Source organism: Pistacia vera, unplaced genomic scaffold (assembly GCF_008641045.1).
Source record: "Pistacia vera cultivar Batoury unplaced genomic scaffold, PisVer_v2 Contig436, whole genome shotgun sequence".
NCBI lineage: Eukaryota > Viridiplantae > Streptophyta > Magnoliopsida > Sapindales > Anacardiaceae > Pistacia > Pistacia vera.
Window position 1 is genome coordinate 41,319 of NW_022196264.1, and position 23,960 is coordinate 65,278.

The 23,960-nt window shown below is 38.2% G+C and overlaps 1 protein-coding gene and 1 pseudogene across 1 annotated transcript; both read right to left on the reverse strand.

Annotated features, from left to right (window-relative positions):
- Nucleotides 1-19,476, reverse strand: part of LOC116144006 — a 32,604-nt pseudogene extending 13,128 nt beyond the window's left edge.
- A 2,683-nt stretch (nucleotides 19,477-22,159) lies between these two features.
- LOC116144005 (auxin-responsive protein SAUR67-like) lies at nucleotides 22,160-22,607 on the reverse strand. Its single transcript, XM_031429450.1, has one exon. It carries the CDS (start codon nucleotides 22,559-22,561, stop codon nucleotides 22,160-22,162), a length of 402 nt encoding a protein of 133 aa, XP_031285310.1. The 5' UTR covers nucleotides 22,562-22,607.
- Between the last annotated feature and the right edge of the window lie 1,353 nt (nucleotides 22,608-23,960).

Here is a 23,960-nt window from a genome sequence, read left to right on the forward strand (position 1 = left end):
CATCTTGAAGCTCTTTAAACTTTGCAGTTGTGTAACATCTGCTGAAACTCGTACGATGCATGCATAATAACAATGTAAATTGAGCCCAAAGTTTTCTTTTTATTAATAATACATATGTCTTTTATACACAAATAGTACTGTTTACAAAAATGCATTTTAAAAGACAAAATAGGGAACAGTGTAGCTATTGCTCCCGCTGCCGACGCCCCTTCGACTGCATCATCACTAGATCCTGCATCCACAAAGGAAAATAACGGGGTGAGCACAAATAATGCTAGTAAGTAAAACTCTCTAACTGTCTGTCCCCGTGTGTACTCTTAATTCTTTCCTTTTTCTAATTCTGTTTCTGTTTTATTTATCTAAATAGCATGGCCTCATCTTACCGGAGGTGTGGCCGGATGGCGTTCACACAGCACCATCACACTCTCCATAACTATCGGTGGAATTTACACAGTACCAACCCGTTTTAGTGACTACCGAGTGGGGATCACAAAGCACCTACTCGGTTTTCCTAACTATGGGTGGAGATCACCTAGCACCTACCGTCCTCATAAATTTTGGGTAAGATCACAGCATAACCCCGCTCTAGTCACTATCGGGTGATGATCACAAAGCATCAACCCGTTCTACTAAACTGTGGATGATGATCACAAAGCATCAACCACTTTTATAACTAATCGGATAGTGATCACAAAGCATCTACCCATTTCTATACTCATTGGTGACGATCAAAGCATCTACCCCATTTCTATTACTCATTGGGTGACGATCACAAAGCATGACCCATCTCTAAGGGCTATTCGGATGATGATCACAAAGCATCAATCCGATTCCATAACGGTCGGGTGATGATCACAAAGCATCATCCCAACTATACTACTCTTCTAATTCATTCTATTGTAGTATTTTTCAATGCTCTCTACCCTTAGGAGTTATACCCACCAAGCTCTCTACTCATGGGTAATTACATACACAATTCTCTTACACTTTCTTAGGTCACTTTTCCATGTACAACTAGTGCCTATGGATGGTTCAACTTCACCAATGCACTTATGAGATGCCAACATGCAATGTTGCAAGAATTAAGGTTCATTACTCACACTCAAACCTCTATTAGGCATTTCATCAAACAACTCATGTGCACTATAAAGCTCTATCATAGCCATGATTCTAAAACTTTTCCTACCATCAAAATGGGGAAAAACCCCTTCACAAAGCCATAAAAACCTGTCAAAAAACACTTCCAAAAAGGGTTCCATAACACCCCTTCAAATCCATCTCAAAACCTTGTCAACCCACAACCCATTTCTCATATTTACAAGGTATTAACATCACAAAGCATAAAAATCTCCATTTAATACTCCATACATGGCATATTACATGTACATCACATACATACATCATTTCTATCAAAACCCTAATCAAGAAATTTCATGAATCTCAACTTGGGTTGGGTTACTTACCTTGTTATGGAGAGACTTCAAAATTCTTCCTTTCACTTGTTTAGCTTGACTTTCCTTCTAATATTAACCAAAAGATGAAAACCCTCAAACTTCAATATGGGTTAAAACTCCCAATCACACAACTTAAGTAGAGTTCTTATCTTAGGGAGCCTTAGGTTGATTTTCCACCCTTAATCACTTCAAAACCCCTTGACATTCCTTGATCAAAAGAAAAGAAAAGTTGAGAGGAGTGGAGTGGAGATGGGAAGTTGCGTTTGAGAAGAAGAAAATGAGGGGTTCTTTGATTCTAATTCCTTTTAATGAAATATATACAAAGCATTCCATTTTGCCCTTACTCTTCTTTGGGAATTCCATCCATACCTTGATTCATTACAAACTCACCCCCAAAACAACATATTCTCCATGAAAAATCTTACAATTAACTCCCCACTTTTCCTGCTAATTAGGGGTAGAATGGTCAAATTACCTAGGGAAGAAAATATCTAAAACTCAACCAACATGAAAATCGGCCCGTCGCGCGGCGAAACTGTCCAGAGAGTTTTCGGTGGTTTCAACACATCTTCGCCGCGGCGAAGCTGGCATACTACACTTTCTATTTTAACCCATTTCAAGGCAATTAATCCACACAACACTCATAATAATGACAATAAAAAATATTACCAAAAACAACTCAAATGAGGGCGAAAGAGGAAACAATAACAACGTACTCAAGCGGGGCGTTACAATTCTCCCCCTTAAAGAATTTCGTCCCCGAAATTCATGCAAATAACTCTGGGAAACGATTCTGCATGTCTCGTTCTACTTCCCAAATGGCCTCTTCCACTTTGTGATTCCTCCAAAGGATCTTCACTAGCGGAACACTCTTGTTCCGAAGCTCTTAACCCTTCGATCTAAAATCTGAACTGGCGTTCTTTATACTAGGTTCTCTGTCACTTAACGTCCTTATACTCAAGATGTGGAGGGGATCACTTACATATTTCGTTGGATCGAGACATGGAAGACATCATGCACCCTGTCCATGCTAGGTGGTAGTGCCAATCTGTAGGCCACTTTCCTACTCGTTGCAAGATCTCAAAAGGACCTACATACCGCGGTGCTAATTTCCCTTTGCTTCCGAAGCGCATGACTCGCTTGTAAGGGGAAACTTCAGAAACACTTTATCGCCCACTTGGAATTCTACCTCTTTCCTCTTCAGTCGGCATAACTCTTCTGTCGATCTTGGGCTTGTTCATTCTATTTCGGACCAACCTCACATCTTCTACTAGTTTCTGAGTCATCTCTGGCCCAAGAGCGGTACTCAACTCATCTCTTTCGCCTACTTCATCCCAATGAAGCAGAGACCTACACGTCTACCATACAAAGCCTCATAAGGCGCCATTCTAATTGTAGACTGATAACTGTTGTTGTGTAGGCAAATTCCACTAAGGGTAACATCTCATGCCAGGACACTCTATAATCATGCAACAGGCTCTCAACATATCCTCGAGCACCTGATTCGTTCTCTTGGTTTGCCATCTGTCTGAGATGATAGGCAGTACTGAATGCTAAACGGTACCCAACTCCTCTGTAAACTTGTCCAGAAGGCTGAAAAAATCTGGAATCTCTATCGGACACTATAGTCTTGGCACACCATGCAATCTGACTATCTCTGAGGTAAGTCTGAGCCAACTGATCTGTAGTGGTACTTTCCTTTACTGGGAGAAAATGGGCTGACTTGGTTAACTTATCCACAATCACCCATACAGCATTATATCCTTTTTGCACTCTGGGGAGACCCGTGATAAAATCGTGAAATGCTCTCCCATTTCCACTCTGGAATACTCAATGGTTGAAGCAACCCTGACGGCCGTTGATGTTCTGCTTTCACTTGCTGGCAAGTTAGACATTTAGCCACAAACTCGGTGATGTCTTTCTTCATACCTGACCACAATAGCCTTTCTTAACATCCTGATACATCTGGTTGCTCCCGGTAGAGTGGTGACGGTGTGTCATGAGCTCCACAAGAATTTTCTGCTTCAACTCCTCATTGGAGGTATGACAACCGATTTCTGAAATAGGGGACACTACTCTCATAAAGAACTCTGCTGTCTTGCCCTCATGCACTTGCTGAACTATTTTCTGACACCACTCATCGGCCATTTGCTTTCTCTAATTTCCTCTAGTAAAGAGGATTGTAACCTCTAGGCTGGCGATTCTTCCCGGAACCACTCAATCTGCTCCTAGACAATCTTCTATTAACTCTTTCTGCCTGGTAGCCGGAAAACATGGCTTTTCTACTCAAGGCATCGGCTATTACATTGGCTTTCCTTGGGGTACTTGATCTCACAATCATAATCCTTGGACCAGCTCTAACCACCTTCTCTGCCTCATATTTAACTCCTTTTGAGTGAAGAGGTACTTTAAACTCTTATGATCGGTGTAGATATTACTCTTCACACCATAAAGGTAGTGGCATATCTTTAAAGCAAAGACCACGGCTGCTAATTCTAAATCATGCGTAGGGTATCTGGTCTCGTACTCTTTCAATTGACGAGAAGCGTAAGCTATAACCCTACCTAACTGCATTAACACCGCACCAAGTCCCTGCAAAGAGGCATCGGTATAAATGTCATAATCTACACCCTCCTGCGGTAACATAGCACAGGAGCTGGTTAACCTCTTCTTAACTCTTGAAAGCTTTCTTCACATGCTGCTGACCAGACAAAAGGAGTTTTTGCTTGGTAAGAGCTGTCAACGGTTTAGCCAACTGGGCGAATCCTGCTACAAATCGCGGTAGTAACCTGCTAAGCCTAAGAAACTCCTGATTTCTTTCACTGTCCTCGACTTCTGCCATTCTAGGATTGCCTGCACTTACTCGGATCTACCGAAATCCCTTCCTTCGACACGGTATGACCCAGGAATCACTTGGTTCAGCCAAAACTCACACTTGGAAAATTTAGCACAAACTTCTTTTCTCTCAGCCGCTGCAATACTAACCCAAGTGCTTCTCATGCTCTTCTCTGGACTTCGAGAAATCAGAATGTCGTCGATGAAGACACGATGAACTGATCCAAATACTCATGAATACTCTGTTCATCAAGTCCATAAAAACTGCTGGGGCATTAGTCAAGCCAAAAGGCATCACTACAAATTTATAATGCCTATGCTGTACGAAAGGCAGTTTTAGCCACATCTTGCTCAGCCATCTTACCTGATGGTACCCGGACCTCAAATCAATTTGGAGAACACTGCCGCTCTTTCAACTGATCAAAAAGGTCATCTATCTGGGGTAGGGGTACTTATTCTTCACTGTAACTTATTCAACTCCCTATAATCAATACACATCCTAGTGATCCATCCTTCTTTTTCACAAATAGGATTGGAGCTCCCCAAGGGGAATGACTTGGTCGGATGAAGCCTTTACTAAAAGCCTTGGAGTTGCTTCTTTAATTCTTGGAGCTCAGCTGGGGCCATTCGATAAGGGGCTTTAGATATTGGCGCTGTCCCTGGTGCTAGTTCGATACTAAATTCTACCTCTCTCTCTGGAGGCAAACCCGGTAACTCTTCCGGAAACACATCTATAAAGTCTCGAACTACTGGCACCCTCTGAATCTCAACTGTGGAACATCACCACTTGCACTACATGGGCATATAACTCGAACACCCCTTTCTCAACATCTTCCTAGCTTTCGCACTACTAATCAGCATGCTCAACTGATGGCTTCTCCAAAACTAAACTTATCTCCACTATCGAGGTTAAACTCGCCTTCTTTTCGACAGTCAATCTTACTCCATATCTTCCTAGGAAGTCCATACCCAGAATCACACAAATCGGCATATCGAAAACTATTAAGTCAACATAACTCCCTACCCTGGATCACTAAGGACTCTCTTAACAAAATCTCTTGAGTCACAACACAACCCCATCGGGTAGCTCTATCTTAATGGGTTGTGTCGCTCTAGTAGGTTTCAAACCTAATCTCTCGAGCATCCCATAAGATATGAATGAATGAGTAGCACTCGAATCATTAAAGCATATAAGGGGACTGAATGAAATAAAACTCTGACCAGTAACGGTGATGGACTGGCCTCTGCTTCCCTTGTGCCATAGTAAAAACTCTGGCATTCGCAGTACCTCCTGAACCCTGAGTAGTTGGAGGAAGAGGAGCTTTACAATCTCTCATCATGTGCCCTGGCTGTGGCACCTATAGCATCACCTCTGATCCCTCAGACATTCTCCGGGGTGATTCTTCCCGCATTTAGGGCAAGGAGGAAACCCTTCCGTCCGAGGGTCGTTATTCTTCCACTCTTTTCTGTTCTGTCTATACTGAAACTTTTTTTATTCTTCATGTCTTTACCTTTTTCACCTCATGCCTCACTCTCAGAGGAGCGGAGGGTAGCTCCTTCGGTCTCCCGTCGAGGATCCTAAGGGAAGATTTTATCTCAAAAATCTCCGCCTTCATCGCCCGCCTAAAGCCTCACTATAATTTCGAGGAGGGTTGGAGCTTGTCATAATATCCCGGGCTATCTCCGGCTTCAATCCATACACAAACTTATCCCTTTCAAGGCCGGAGTGCTAACTATTCCCGGTGCAAACCTTGCAAGGGCGTTGAATTTCACTGAGTACTCCTTCACAGCGCTAGTCCCTTGCTGTAAACTGATAAATTCTTGGACCTTCTCATGAACTTGGTCCTGTTCTATACTCAGCCTCAAACTCTTGCCTAAATCTTCCCACGTCATCACTGTCACATCATGAGTTTCTTCCATTAATTCCCAAATTCGGGCATCACCCGAAACAAGAAACTCGCATACCGCTCTCTCCGGTCTGACATGGGAAATAAACCCGTGGCTCGCTCTACTGACCCAAGCCACTCTTCTGCTATACTGGATCTGTAGTACCCTTAAACCTGAGGGTTGAGATGACTGGAAGACCGTAAATGGTTCCACTTTGTTCGGTACTGGGGGAGGTACGTTTGCCCTCTTTCGACAGGCGTAACTGGCGGTGTCTGTACGGGGGTACAACTCTCCCTGAGTTTCAGCATAACTTGCTGAATAATTCGTCGGATTCTAGCTTCATCCAAGGGAGGGGGCATAGACTCTGGGGGTTAGAAGGTTCTCCTTCATTCACCACACCTTTACCGCGTTTTCGATAACTACGCCTCATCTACAAAATGATCACACTAATGAACTCAAGAAACAATTACTGTAAGGAAAGAATTACCACAAAGTCGGTTAGAGGACGTCGTGGCGATGAGAATAGTACACTATTCAATCCATCTTTGCTCTGATACCAAAAATGTAACCTCTGCGAAACTCGTACGATGCATGCATAATAACATGTAAAATTGAGCCCAAAGTTTCTTTTATTAATAATACATATGTCTTTTATACACAAATAGTACTGTTTACAAAAATGCATTTTAAAGACAAAATAGGGGAACGTGTAGCTATTGCTCCTCGCTTGCCGACGCCCCTTCGACTGCACATCACCTAGATCCTGCATCCACAAAGGAAAATAACGGGGTGAGCACAAATAATGCTCAGTAAGTAAAACTCTCTAACTGTCTGTCCCCGTGTGACTCTTAATTCTTTCCTTTTTCTAATTCTGTTTGTTTCTATTTCTACTAAATAGCATGGCCTCATCTTACGGAGGTGTGGCCGGATGGCGTTCACACAGCACCATCCATCTCCATAACTATCGGGTGGAATTCACACAGTACCAACCGTTTTTAGTGACTACCGAGTGGGGATCACAAAGCACCTACTCGGTTTTCCTAACTATGGGTGGAGATCACCTAGCACCTACCCGTTCCTCATAAATTTTGGGAACGATCACCAAGCTTAACCCGCCTCTAGTCACTATGGGTGAGATCACAAAGCATCAACCCGTTTCTACTAACTGTTGGATGATGATCACAAAGATCAACCCACTTTTCTAATAACTAATCGGATAGTGATCACAAAGCATCTACCCCATTTCTATTACTCATTGGTGACGATCACAAAGCATCTACCCCATTTCTATTACTCATTGGGTGACGATCACAAAGCATCGACCCATCTCTAAGGGCTATTCGGATGATGATCACAAAGCATCAATCCGATTCCCATAACGGTCGGGTGATGTCACAAAGCATCATCCCAACTATATACTCTTCTAATTCATTTATTGTAGTATTTTTCAATGCTCTCTACCCTTAGAGTAGTTATACCCACCAAGCTCTCTACTCATAGGGTAATTACATACACAATCTCTTACATTTCTTAGGTCACTTTTCCATGTACAACTAGTGCTATGGATGGTTCAATTCACCAATGCACTTATGAGATGCCAACATGCAATGTTGCAAGAATTAAGGTTCATTACTCACACTCAAACCTCTATTAGGCATTTCATCAAACAACTCATTGCACTATAAAGCTCTATCATAGCCATGATTCTAAAACTTTTCCTAACCATCCAAACTGGGGAAAAACCCCTTCACAAAGCCAAAAAACCTGTCAAACAAAACACTTCCAAAAAGGGTTCCATAACACCCCTTCAAATCCATCTCAACTACTGTCAACCCAACAACCATTTCTCATATTTACAAGGTATTAACATTCACAAGCATAAAAATCTCCATTAATACTCCATACATGGCATATTACATGTACATCACATACATACATCATTTCTATCAAAACCCTAATCAAGAAATTCATGAATCTCAAATTGGGTTAGGTTTTACTTACCTTGTTATGGAGAGACTTCACAAAATTCCTTTCACTTGTTTAGCTTGACTTCCTTCTAATATTAACCAAAAGAATGAAAACCCTCAAACTCAATATGGGTTAAAACTCCCAAATCACACAAATAAGTAGAGATTCTTATCTTAGGGAGCCTTAGGTTGATTTTCCACCTTATCACTTCAAAAACCCTTGACATTCCTTGATCAAAAGAAAAGAAAAGTTGAGAGGAGTGGAGATGGGAGAGTTGCGTTTGAGAAGAAGAAAATGAGGGTTCTTTGATTCTAATTCCTTTTAATGAAAATATAACAAAGCATTCCCATTTTGCCCTTACTCTCTTTGGGAATTCCATCCATATCTTTGATTCATTACAAACTCACCCCCAAAACAACATATTTCCATGAAAAATCCTTACAATTAACTCCCCACTTTCCTGCTAATTAGGGGTAGAATGGTCAAATTGCCCTTAGGGAAGAAAATATCTAAAACTCAACCAACATGAAAATCGGCCCGTCGCCGCGGCGAACACGTCCAGAGAGTTTTCGGTGGTTTCAACACATCTTCACTGCGGCGAAGATTATTCTTCGCCCCGGTGAAGCTCGGCATACTACACTTCTTCTATTTTTAACCCATTTCAAGGCAATTAATCACACAACACTCATACTAATGACAATCAAACATATTACAAAAAACAACTCAAATGAGGGCGAAAGAGGAATAATAACAACGTACCTCAAGCGGGGTTACAAGTTGTGTATGCCACTTTGAAATTGTTTCTCAATGGGGTAATTAGTTATGCATGGTATCCAAGATTTAAAAGATCTAAAATCAGCCTCCCTTTCTTTTCCACTTTAGCTGCAATGCATTATCATATTGTTCCACAAATTGTTTCAAGTGGTTTTGGAATTGACATACCCATAAAAAATGCATGCATACTTTCACTACGTTGGGTAGTAGACATACCTGCCCAGAAAAGTATCTTTAAGAAATGCAGGCACCCATCATACTCTTTCTTTGTACAATCACATAACCATGCATTATCGTGAAGGTTGTGCACATCAACAAATTGGTTCCACCGCTCTTCGAACTCTTCACGCGTAAAGGATCATACATAACATTTTGCAACTTAAACTTGATAGTTCATATTCTTATACCCCCTTAACTTTCAGGCAGTCTTCTTATATGCCACAAACACCACCTATGTCTTGTACCAGGGAAAAATCTAATTGCATTTTGCATGGCAATCTTGATCAGTGATTATCCATTAGGAGCGACATCCATGCATTCAAGCCAAGAACGAAAAGCCAACAAATGTCTTAGTGTCCTCATGAGAAATTAACCCACAACCTAACAACGTTGAATGCCCATGAGATCAACCCCCACAAAAGCAGCAAATGGCATGTCAAACTTGTTCGTCAGATATGTTGTGTCGAAGGTGATAATATACACCGAATTCTTTATATGCACCCCTACATCTAGCATCAACCATAACACATTCTGTAATCGACTCTCTTCATCTACATCAATCATGTACCAGAAATTAGGATTCTCCTTTTGCATTTTCCTAAAATACTCAAGTACTGCGGAAGCATCTCCAACTCAAGTCTTAACTTTCCCACTTTTTCAATGTAGTTCCTACAATCTTTTTCTAGAACGTCAAATTCTCTACACCTCCTGCCTCAACTCAACATGACTGAAAATTCTTACACGGTCTAATCCCAGCCACATCATTAACTTCAAGTCGCCTTTTCACATAAGGTTGTATCGTCGGTTAACCTTGAAATATCTTCTTTTTGTCGGACTCGTAAGATCATGATTATGTTCAAGTACAACTGATTTAATTTCCCATTTGCATTACCATTCAAAGCTGCACTAATCCGACTCTTACAATCTGTTTTGGCAACAGGTTATTTTTTCAAAGTATTTCTAGACTTACATCTCTCCTTTCTAGAACAAGAACATGCCACTGTCACATATTCATCTCTCCATCTTCGCCTTTCTTTGATGTACGTATCATTGCTTCAAATCTATTTGTTACCATACCGTTTGTAATACTTCACCAGACTATCAACTGAATCAAACATCATTCCAATATGAGGCTCTACTTCTTCCTCTGCATATCCATATCTTCTAATTCATCACGTTCATTTTCTGATTAATAGTTTTATATAACATAAAATTAGAATGTACTAATACAACACATCAAAATAAATAAACAATACGATACAATAAATTTACCTCAATATCATTGAAATGAGGCAAACTGGACTCTTCCATATTCTGAGGCAAACTGGACTCTTTATATTCTGAGGCAAATTGGACTTTCTTTTCTTTCTCGAGGCAAACTGAATCTTCCATATTTGAGGCAACTGACTTCATATTCTTTAACAATAACACTACGGACACCGAAATTTTACATGAATTTTTGTACGGCGCGTGGAACGCGTTCTCCCATTTCTTTTTAATTTTTTTCTAGTGAACGGCGTCCATCAATTTGGACTGCCATTCACTCACATGGACGCCCGTCCATCAAATATGGACGGGCGTCCTATGCAGGGAGCAGTCCATAGATATGGACGCCGTCCCTATTAAATAAAATAAAAAAGTTTGTAAAAGTTTAGGGACGGCCGTCCGTCCATTATGGATGGCTGTCCATCCATTTGGACGCCGTCCACAAATATGGAGGGCGTCATATGCGAGGGACGGCTGTCCATATAATATGGACGCCCGTCCCTATTAAAATAAAATAAAATAATTGTAAAACTAGGGACGGCCGTCCATCCACTATGGACGGCCGTCCATTAATTTGGATGGGCGTCCACAAATAATGGACGCCGTCCTTCAACAAATAGAAAAAAAAAAAATTCCATTTGGACGGTCATAAATTTTGGACGGCCGTCCTTTTATTGTGGAGGGCGTTGTAAGTAATGGATGCCCGTCCAAAAGTAATGTAAAAAAAATTAATTTAATTAATTTTTAACCATGGACGGTCGTCCATTCATTATGGACGGCCGTCCATTAATTTTGGAGGGCGTCCATAACTTAATGGACGCTCGTCCATTCATTATGGACGCCCGTCCATTCATATGGACGCCCTCCATAATGGTTGGACGGTTGTCCCTTTTGTAGAGGACGGCCGTCCAACCTTATGGACGGCCGTCCAAATGAATGGACGGGATCCATTACTTATGGACGCCGTCCATAATGTTATTAAAAATTTAAAAAAAAAAAAATTTGCGTTTCAGAATAAATGTTTTTTTTGTTTATATTAGCTTCTCCAATACGCTTCTCCAATTACAAGAGCTAAAGCGAAAGAAAACCAGCACCAAAATTCGTCGTCCTGCTTCATCGTTGCCGTCTTCCTCGTCTCAGGTCTGCATTCCTAGCCATTTCTTCCCGCAAATACAAACATTTTCTCCTCATTTTCCAGGTACCATGTGAATAACGAAAGCTATCATGTGTTCATTTCATCAAACTTCATTGCATCAAACTTCATAGCAATTTTTTACAGTCGAAAGAGAGATACAGGAAAGGGAGATTACAGAGATTTGTTCAAGGGAGATTAGAGAGATTTGTGCAGGGTAATAACGATTTTTATATAATTTATACATTTATTAGTTTTTACCATGAACATTTTGAATAACTTATACATTTATTTGTTTTGATTATATTTTGGATTGAATATATGTTACAATAGAAAAACACTGATACAGAATTTGTTGCTGAGCTATGATCAGATTAAAGAATATGGAAGAGTCCAGTTTGCCTCAGAATATGGAAGAGTCCAGTTTGCCTCAGAATATAGAAGAGTCCAGTTTGCCTCAGAATATGGAAGAGTCCAGTTTGCCTCATTTCAATGATATTGGTAATTATTGATCGTATTGTTATTTGTTTTGATGTGTTGTATTAGTACATAATTTTATGTATTATAAAGCTATTAAATCAGGAAAATGAACGTGATGAATTAGAAGACATGGGATGTGCAGAGGAAGAAGTAGAGCTATTGGAATGAGTGTTTGATTCAGTTGATAGCTGGTGAAGTATTACAAACGGTATGGTAACAAAATAGGATTTGAAGCAATGATACGTACATCAAAGAAAGGCGAAGATGGAGAGATGAGATATGTGACAGTGGCATGTCTTGTTCGGAAAGGAGAGATGTAAGTCTAGAAATACTTTGAAAAAATAACCTGTTGCCAAAACAGATTGTAAGAGTGGATTAGTGCAGCTTTGAATGGTGAATGCAAAGGGAAATTAAATCAGTTGTACTTGAACATAATCATGATCTTACGAGTCCGACAAAAAGAAGATATTTCAAGGTTAACCGAACGATACATATTTGTGAAAAGGCGACTTGAAGTTAATGATGTGGGGGGATTAGACCGTGTAAGAATTTTTAGTCATGTTCAGTTGAGGCCGGAGGTGTAGAGAATTTGACATTTCTAGAAAAAGATTGTAGGAACTACATTGAAAAAGTGAGAAAGTTAAGACTTGGAGTTGGAGATGCTTCCGCGCAGTACTTGAGTATTTTTGGAAAATGCAAAAGGAGAATTCAAATTTCTGGTACATGATTGATGTAGATGAAAAGAGTCGATTACAGATGTGTATGGGTTGATGCTAGATGTGGGTGCATATAAAGAATCGGTGATGTTATCACCTTCGACACAACGTATCTAACGAACAAGTATGACATGCATTTGCTGCTTTTGTGGGGGTTGATCATCATGGACATTCAACGTTGTTAGGTTGTGGGTTAATTTCTCATGAGGACACTAGAAATTTGTATGGCTATTTCGTTCTTGGCTTGAATGCATGGATGTCGCTCCTAATGGAATAATCACTGATCAAGATTAGGCATGCAAAATGCAATTGAGATTGTTTTCCTTGGTACAAGACATAGGTGTGTTTGTGGCATATAATGAAGAAACTGCCTGAAAAGTTAAGGGGGTATAAGGAATATGAAAACTATTAAGTTTAAGTTGCAAAATGTTGTGTATGATTCCTTACGCGTGAAGAGTTTTGAGAGCGGTGGAACCAATTTGATGATGTGCACAACCTTCACGAAATGCATGGTTATGTGGATGTACAAAGAAAGAGTATGATGGGTGCCTGCATTTCTTAAAGATACTTCTGGCAGGTATGTCTATACCCAACGTAGTGAAAGTATGCATGCATTTTTTGATGGGTATGTCAATTCCAAACCACTTTGAAACAATTTGTGGAACATATGATAATGCATTGCGAGCTAAAGTGGAAAAAGAAAGGAGGTGATTTTAGATCTTTAAATCTTGGATACCATGCATAACTAATTACCCCATTGAGAAAAATTTCAAAGTGCATACACAACTGCAAAGTTTAAAGAGCTTAAGATGAGATTACCGGGAAGATTTATTGTGAGTATCTTTTCTGAAAAAATGTGATTCATGCGAGTTTCAAGTTTGGGAAGATGTTGGTTTGGAGATAATAGTCGCGTGGTTCCTCATGTAGTATACTTTGATGAAGTTCGTTGATATTCGGTGTACTTGATTTGTTTGAGTCAGGGGGATTTTATGTAGACATGCCATTATGGTGTTGATTCATAAAAGGGTTTCACACGTTCCGGAAAAGTACATTTTACAGCATTGGAGAAGAATGTGAATAGATGTCATACGAAAATTAAGGTCAGTTTAATAGGTGGAGCACTAACATTGAAGGACAACGTTTTGATAAGTTGTCAAATTTAATGCTGACAGTAGGATTGGCATCAAACAATGAGGAAGATTATAATATGATGACGGACGTATTATGATTGACATGGGGAAAAAGTTGGAGCAAAAGGAAAGTGAGGAGGGGGTGGTACAACAGTGAACATCTTTCTAGAATCGGTTTGACTTGTCAAGAGGGGACAGTCCTCCTAAAGAGGGGAATACCGTAATCATTAGTCCATAGGCAGCTCGTAGCAAAGGTCGTCCTCCATGTAGAAGAAAGCAGTCGAAGATTGAAGAAATTGTACGTAGGGTAAAAGAAAAATTACAAAAACAAGAATGGTATGACTATACATTATTTCAGTAATTTTTTTGAAACATTATTTACTTATTTGAAGTTTAGTAATATCGACTTGATTATAATGTGTTATGATACTTTTTAGGAAAGGATCATCGGTACAGCGACAACAGGACAGTTTCTTTCAAGTACTTCCGTGGCCGATGCGGAAACTCAAGTGTTGTCAAATGATGTTGTACTACACAAGTATGTGTTAGATATTGTATAACTGTATTGCCTTAAGTTTTCTATACCGTGTGCTAAATTGTGGTTGTTAACAATGACAGATGTCCCACGGTCCGGTTCCAAATCTCACAGGACAAGTAGTTTCATACTGGACAGGAGTTTGTAAATGATGAACAGTCTCGTGGGAGATGTTTGATATTTTTGCCGAGTTGAAGCATATAGAATTGTATTTGGTATAATTTTTCATGCTTTGTTATTTCTACGAATGCAGTTGAGTTGTAGCTTATACAGTGTTTTTATTTTTTGTATTTCATCTTTTTAGATTTGAATTTTTATGTCTTTGGGTATGTCTAGTATTACATATACATATCATGAAAAGAGTTGTAGACATATGTATAAACAAAAGACAAATCTATTATAAACAAAAAAGACTTTATTTATAAACAAACTACAATCTTTATTAACAACATCCGCTCAAATCAATCTATTTATAAACAAAGGGAAGAATTCTTCATCATGGTGCAGGGGGTGGAGGTTGACTAGAGGATGAGGAGGCTGTTGAGAAGTTTTTCATCATGTGAAAATCTCTGTCATGCGGTCTCCAATGATGTCAACTGTTTCTTCAATTCTTGATGCAAACGTGTTGAAATCACTTTGCAGTTCTTGCATTTGCCTCTCAGTTCGTGAAAAACGCTCTTCTGGAAACTTTTCCATCCGCTCAATATGCTTTTTTCCTGTAAAGTATGAGAACCCACTATCTTAGATTCTCAGATGGTTAGGTTCAATACCTATTCTTCTTCTTTTGCGCACATAAACTGTCCTTCAGTACACTTCTTGAATACTGACACTTCTGTAACCATTGCATCTCCCTCGATTTCATCCCTAATAAGATATCATTGTCTTGCACATTCTTTTTAATCAAACCCATTCTATTCAATGTCACATCCCCCAACACATTAGTTGTTAGAAAACATATCTATTTTTTGCATCATCAGGGTGATCTCAATATTCAACTTCTCACATATTAACGTAACCAACATCCCCCAATATATTTCTCCTTTCTCTGAGGGATCTCTCCAACCTTCTAATCAATAACTTTGCTGAATTAACTTGCCCCTGCACTGCTGCTTCCATGAACAATAAATCCTTAACCGTCACATTTCCATTTCTCTTTCCTACATTAAATGTGAAAGTCAAGTATCTGTATAATACTCTCTAGCAGGATTCTGTAACTTGTAGATTTACAACCATGTGGATGGTAAGTCCTATTCCGGAAACATCAATCCAAGCTTGTTGGAATCCAGTTTCTAGGTACGTTTTCCAAACCTTCACAATCAAATCCTATCCAGGTTGCTAAATCTGGGTGTCACTACAAAGTTCTGATTCTTTAATTTAAAGAACATTGTATACGCCTGAAACTCATCAGTGTCTGTCTCTAAAACTTCCAAACTACAAAAAACTCATATATCAAATGCCTATATCCATATCTCATACTGACTAAACGGTCCCATTTCAAATGATTAATGCAACCATTGATTTCATCACCTAAACCTAAACTTGTTAGAAGTCCTAAATCCAAACTTCTTCAAGGAATATCTCTTTTCGACACGTCCTCGTATTGTTTTTTATGTCGCCAGTCTCGAAATTGAAGTGCAGATGAGGATGTGCCTTCCTGAGGAACGGTTGTATTTTTTGCCCTCACCATTTCTGCTTTCTTCTAAAACCTGTATACATTAAAAAATCGTCATCAGAATCTGCCAAAGACACATAGCTCAAATAGTACCTTAAGAGATGTCAAACACACAGCTCAAATATTGAAGCTAACATGCAGTTTCAACTAGTCATCAATTTTTAACTAGTCATCAGTTTCATGTAGATCATGAGCTGCAACATTTTATTTTAATGTCCTTACATGTTAAGCTGAACTGGACGAGCCTCTGTTTGCTATCTGTTGTAAACAAAATAAACTAATCGTTTCTGTCCTACTCATCCCACCTCTAAATTTTGCTGCAAAAAGGTTCCAAACAAGCGGCATTATCATTTGCCACAATCCAATGAGGTGAGTGGATACTTTTAACAAAGATTCACTAACAAAAAACTATAAGCTTTTATCCGAACCTAAAAAATCTTCAAGTCATGGAGGAACGACAAGACAAGATCAAAGTTGTTTTCGAATTGCAGTTTCAAGCAACTCAGGTATGACTATGAATTCATAATGCAAAAAGTAAACCATCATGTTCTATGTTACTGAATTGTAATGGGTTTTTCTAATGTTTATGCTTAAAATTGTTAGAAGTCCAAATTTAAATGGGCAAGTCCAGTTCAGCTTAACATGTTAGGGCTTTGGAAGATTACACTCTATGAACATTTATGAACTTTATGACTCGGTTTGGTCTATTTGTTCAAAGTTGATTTCATTCTAATTGATTCTATATGTCAATAGGCAATGAATGGTCAGTACTTGTAACCGGCAATTACTGTCTATTGTTATAAGAAAAGACACTAAAGGAGAGCGCCATGGTACCCTAGCTGGTGAGGCTTCTTGTCATTTGGCTGCCACTTTTATGTGTTTTTTTCTCTCTGTTATGCACTTACCAGTTGCTTACTCGGATAGGATGAGAATTTGAGGGGTCCTGAAATTCTGAGTTGTGAATTGTGTGGAGGGCCCAGGGACTTGCATGATCACTTGTTTTTAGATACCCTTTTTCTAATGTCTTATGGCTTGCTGCTCAAACCAGGGACATTTTCTTATGTCGAACTATGGACTGGGTTAATTGTTTTCGAATCAATGTTATCCTTATTGGAAAATTAAGCAAACTAGAACTCATATATATATACATTATCTGTAAAACTTAAAACAAATTAAATCATCAGCTTGTTTCCATATCGTTTTAATCCATACTCAATTAATCCATCAGCTTCACCTGACAAATTAAACCTTCTCACAATGTACATTATCTTACTGATTACAAGCAAACATTCTCTGTTTCCATATCGTTCCATATCGTGTATATCGTGTATTGTTATCCTTGTTTTCGAATCAAATGTGTCTAAATTGTGCCTAAAATCAATTTATACATAGCCTAAAACCAATTTCATTCCACGGTAGTTTACACAAACCATTTTTTTGAAATAAACTCCATTATCTTTATCAATGGCAGAGCACTTCTATTCATAATCACACAAACCAGTCCCACCAAATTGACTGGATTTATCTCATCAACTCAACTCCATTCAACACATTCATCCAACCAAAAAAAAAAATTTAAAAAAAAAAAATTGAAAAAGGAAACTGTTTAATTACTGCGAAGACAAAGAAGACGCAGATGGAAGACGAAGAAGAAGCGCAGAGAGTCCAGAAGAAAAACACCGCGAAGACGAAGAACGCAGATGGAAGACGAAGAAGATGGAATGGCTGCCTGTGAAAAAAAAAATTTTAAATTCCCCCAAATGTTTTAACCTAAAACGCGAAATTTTTTTTTTTAAAAATTTTTAAAACATGGAAGGGCGTACATAAGTAATGGACGCCCGTCCAAAATAAAAAGGACGGCCGTCCAAAATTTATGGACGGCCGTCCATAATGAAAGTTTTATTTTTTTTCATATTTGGGTGAAGGAGGGCGTCCATTACTTGTGGACGCCCGTCCAAATAATGGACGGCCTCCATAGTGGATGGACGGCCGTCCCTAAGCTTTTACAAATTTTTTTATTTATTTTAATAGGGACGGCGTCCATATTATATGGACGGCGTCCCTCGCATATGGACGGCCGTCCATATTGTGGACGGGCGTCCAAAATGGATGGACGGCCGTCCCTAACTTTTACAAACTTTTTTTTTTATTTTAATAGGGACGGGCGTCCATATCATATGGACGGCCGTCCTTGACATATGGACGCCCATCCATATTTGATGGACGGGCGTCCATGTGAGTGAACGGCCGTCCAAATTTGATGGATGGCCGTTCACTAGAAAAAAATTATAAAGAAATGGGAGAACGCGTTCCACGTCGGCGGTACAAAAATTCGGTGTAAAAATTTCAGTGTCGTAGTGTTATGAACATAAAATGGCACTTACTATGGAGAAATTTTGCACAAAGGAGGTAAAAAAAAAAAAAAAAAAAAAAAAATTTGAAGATACTGCTCCTGGGACTATCTATCCTTCAACTGAAGGTTTAAAGTGGGAATTGAAGTGTGAAATTAAATGGTAGTTTACTTTTCCTTGCTTTTCCCACAAGATATTCTGTGTGGAGAGAGAACACATTTTGTTAAATATTGAACACGTTTTGGCAGAAAAGAAGCTGGAACTTAAAAATTCCAGAATGCTCATGCCTAGGCGCGTTTTAAGAAATTCAGTTATGTCTAGGTTTGAGCAGCAGTTTGTTTTTAGTTAAATTACAACTGTCAAACTGACGATTCAAGTTATTTTATTTATCTTGTTTAGTTATATAAGTTGTTCAGTGTTATCCCTTACAAGTCTATAAAAGGGGAATTAGAGTTGTATTTTAGTGTGGAGATTGCATGAAGTTTATGTTGAAATAAAAGTTTTATTTCTTCGGTTCACAAGTGTTCATTTTTCAAGTCTATATTTTATTTTTTACTCTTCCGATTTCTAACACATTTCTATGCATCTGAACGAAATATTGGCTCAGAAGAAAGAATGGAAGTCAATTCATCTCAAAAACAACTCAAAATTGAAGAAATTTTAGTAACTTAATTTATATCAATATATCAGTTATCTTTCTACAATGTTGTGAACTATTTACAAAAATCCAACTATTTATGGTTGGCTTTAGAAGCCGCAGAGTAGTGATTGTTGGTTACTTTGCTCTTGGCCTGCCTCTTGGAAGTCCAAACTCATCTTCTGCCATTGTAAAGAGCTCTCTGATGATGTTGTCTTTAAGGTATTTTAAGGGAATCACAAAGCGCCTTTGATCAGCAGTGTATACAACAAAATGACCCTTCTCAGCCATTGAAGATGTGCTGCAACTCTCTCCTTCAACAACCCCAGTGGTTCTCGGCAATGAGATTCTTTTTCGCTTGCTAGCCGCCAGTTTCTGCCACTTCTTTGCTAATCTGATTAGCTTCTTTGGACTAATCATGTTGTTTCTGGTTAACTAGAGAGAAAGATCTTATGTTGTGTGAGAGAATTGTATTGGATCTAAACAACACTGAAATGCTGTGTTTGCTATGGATTGAAGGCTACTAAAATGGGTTTTTTATATAGTCACATGGCTGGAAATAGTCCATTTAATGCTGCTACCCTTATGTAGGGACTGAAGGGAGACAAAGCCATCTGATATGAAGATAAGCATAGCAATTTAGGCAGTTGGTCAATTCAGCCAGTTGTTTTAATAGTTTGGCACATCAGGTGGAGCCTTACACCCAACAATTTCATGTTCTTCCAAATCTGCTGGTGTTAGTGGCTCAAAATCAGAGTCATTGTCAACCAGAGAGTGCAGATATAATGGTCAATCTGGTAACAAGAAAATGCAAGTGACTTGTTTCCAACTATAACATTGTTACAGCATGCAACCAAATTTACCTTGGTGATTTAGTTGCAAGAGGCAGGGGGACAAACCATGTGTGAGCTGCCTAAACAGAAGAATGGTGTAGCTCAGACTGCCTAATTTTTTATTATCTTCCAATCTATTTCAGTTGCATTTTCCTTGTTTCTCAGATGATATGCATCATCCCTATCTTTGTACATCACTTCAGGAACAAATTTAGACACATGGAATCTGAGAAGACTTCTCAGAACAAGACTACATAGCTTTTGGGATGTATACATAATCTTTTAACCTCCTTGTTCCTATTTATACTGAACATCTGTTACTTGCCACCTTTCTTTTTGGATCCAAATCATACCAGTTTGCTATCAGTAATGGCTCAGTACCTGCTCTTCTTCGGTCAGGCACACCAAGACTAGCACAACTTTTATCAAATGCCAAGGAATACACTGTAGAAGATTGGGGTAAAATTCAACGGTTACCTTCCAGTCTTTTTAAACATAAGGAATAAAATTGACGAGGTGTAACCAAGTCTTGCACTTTAGGGTCCGCTTAGGAGTTTCGTGGTAGTGGTTATGAGGATAAACTACCATAACGGTTTTAAGAGTAAACTACAGTAACGGTTTTGAGTACCGATTTTTAAAACACACAACCTGTGCTTGGGAGTTTATTTTCCAGTGGTTCTGACAGTTTTTTAAAATGATAAATTTACATATGTGCCCATAAAAATATCCAACTTCAACCAATACTCGGGAGTTTTGTTTTTTTTAATTACAAGATAAGGGTTCTTTATTTGTTTTCTACTTATTTAGTATTTTATAACTTCAAATATGATAAAGTCTCTTTATTCTTCTTTGTCATTCTTTGTAGCATCTGGAATGATTAAAAAATTGTAGCTCCACTTCTCCAAGAAAGCATTTAGAAATGAGATTTTAATAATTTTTTTTTTTTTTTTTATGATTACTTAAAATTATTTTATATTTACTATGGTTGGAGATGTGCATAATATGGTTAAATAAATAAATAAATCTATATATAATATATAATATATATATATATATATATATATATATATATATATATTTATATTTTTATAATTGGGATAGTTTTGTAGTGGATAGGGTATTTGGGGAATAAAATTTTAAAACCAACCAAGACACCTCGATTTTGGGTGTTTTATAAACCCTTAAAACACACTACAGTTCTGGGGGGTTTTTGAGCCAATAAAAACTAGTGCATAAAAATTTGACAAGTAATGGTTTAAAATACCTCAAAACCATCTAATTAAGAACCCCTAAAAACTAATGAAAACAAACTCCCAAGCACTCTAGAAGCTGAAGATTCAAACAATATTAGTGTCAACTTTTAAAACTCTCCCACTAATTATAATTCATCAAAAATCTTTAATTAGTTCCTTAATGATAAATTAACTCGTCTTTTCTCTTAAATAATATTTACTATGAACTTAACTCTTTGAATATCTCTTAAATAACTCTCAACTTTCTGGGCGTTAAAGGCATGATGTTTGAAATTCTTTTTGTTAATAAAAATTACAAATTTAAATTCATACTTGACATTAAACTATAATGTGTTAAAACCGAAAATTATGATGGATTGAAGGCAATGGAAGAGGGTTAGTCATATATTATTCACAAAGCAAAAGACAAGGTACTTAAATGCAGCTTCTAGTTTGCAGGGGCTCAGAAGAAACAAACCCATGTGATTGTAGGATGGAAATAGCTATTGCGGTGGCTGGCATGTACAAGTTTAGCTATATGCTTGGCTTTTACCAAGCTAGAGCAAGAATAAATACCCTTTCTTTTCACTGCCAAGTGGTTCAGCAACTTATAGCAGGCTATATCTGAAACTGATGCGTTCATATATGAGAAGCATTTTGAACCACAGGATTGAGAATAGTATCACTGAATATCCATTGCAGTTAATGCCATTGTTAAATTAGAGTTGTTTTCTGACGTAAGTTAGGAGAACATAGTTTAGTTTTTGAACATAAGATGTCCATGATCTGCTTAGCAAGTAGAAAATGCAGTTCAAACATTTTTCCATGAATTCAATTGATTAACCCTCCGAAAATCACAATAGGGATTTGTATAGGGCAAGGCAGGTTCCATTGGAAAATATTTGCTCATAAAAAAATAAAAAAATTGAAAGTCAGTAAATCTCAGGTATATCTCAAACTGGGGGAATTTTAATCAAGTTTATATTAATGATCAACTATCTTGCTACAGTGTGTTGTAAACTGTTTACAAATATCCAACTATGGCTGGTTACTTTGCTCTTGATGGAGATGTGAAGATGGTAAACAGCGACCAGTAGCTAAAGACATGAGCAACGCCTTCTCAACATCTTTTGTTGCATGCCTTTGGATCAAAGGGACTGCATGCTCCATGAAAATTGCATCACAAGGCAATGTGATAGGTCCGCCACTTGGCAGTCCAAACTCATCTTCTGCCGTTGTAAAGAGCTCCCTAATAATGTCGTTTTTAAGATATGTTAAGGGAATCACAAATCGCCTCTGATCAGCAGTGTACACAACAAAATGACCCTTCTCAACCACTGATGATGTCCTGCAACTTTCTGAATCAACCACCCCTGTTGCTTTTGGTAATGAGATTCTTCTCCGCTTAATTGCAGCAACTTTCTGCCACTTCTTTGCCATTTTGCTTAGCTCTTTGGACTGATCATGTTGTTTCTTGTTATTAGATAAAAAAAAAAAAAATTTCAAATGAATGTGAGAAGGAGTGTTGGATATTGAAACACTGAAATTCTGTGATTGCTGGATGGAAGTCTATTGAAATGGATTGGTTATATAGTTGCAAGGCTATAGACAGTCTCATTAATATTTCTACCCCAGTGCAGGGACTTATGTGATACAAAACCATGTGATATAATGGAGAATGAATATTTAGGTGGTTGGCAAGATAGATTATGGTTAAAACAAGGTGGACCACTGCAAGGCACCATATTGCTTTCTTTCTTTGAAGTAGGTCTATACTTTGTGACAGCTCAAAATCACCAGAAACAGTTTCAACCACTTGAATATGTTTGATTAATTGATCAGGACACAAGAAGATGAAAATTTCCTAGAAGTAATCACTTTGGATCTGCAATCGTACGTGACAAGAACACCAACATGTTCTGTCCCTGATGCTAGTAATCTGCCTACACAAATTTCTGTGGCTCAATGTGCCATTTAAATCAGTTTCTGATTTGCCATTGGAGAATCAAATTTCTGCCAACAATTAATTGATTCCTACTATGTTAAATCTTCTACCAGAAAGTTTCTGCTGATAGGTGTAGTCAATGCACACAGCCCTGGACTTATGTTTGTTTTTATCTATTCAGCAAAATAATGTTGAAGAATAAATATGTTTTATAAATTTATAATCAGATGAAACTTCGTAAGTGTCGCTGATGATGGAGAGCAAAAAAACCTTTCTGTTTACATACTTGAGACACTTTATCTTGACAATATGTAAATATTTACAAAGAGTCTGATTTACTCAGTACCACAACCAAGTGCTTGCTGGTTTGTAGCTCCCGGTGGAAAGTGATTACAGCAAACCAGCGACAAAAGACATCAGCAAAGTGATTTCTAGATCTTTATCTGCATCACGTTTGATTAACATTACTAAGTACTCCCATAAAGGAGGCATCACATCGCACTTTGAGAGAGAATGCATTTTGTTGGATTGAACTTGGTTGTTTACATACTTGTACATGACTGAGAGGCAAACTTTATTCTATCAAACCAGAATGTCCTTTATCTGCTTAACAACAGAAAATGCAGTTCAACATCTCAGATTTTTTTAGATGAATTAAACTGATTCACCTTTGAAATCATTGTTTGGGATTGAGATTCACATAGGCTAACCAGTTTACATTCTACTCTATCTGCTTATATAAATTACAATTTTCACATTTCAAGCCTAATAAAGATATAGCTGTCAGGACCCATCACTGAAGTTAAATAACCTATTGGAACTCTGTGTCATAAATAAATTTTCAAAATTGCTACCGAATATAAGTAATGTTTAATGTTGGCTAATTTATGCAGT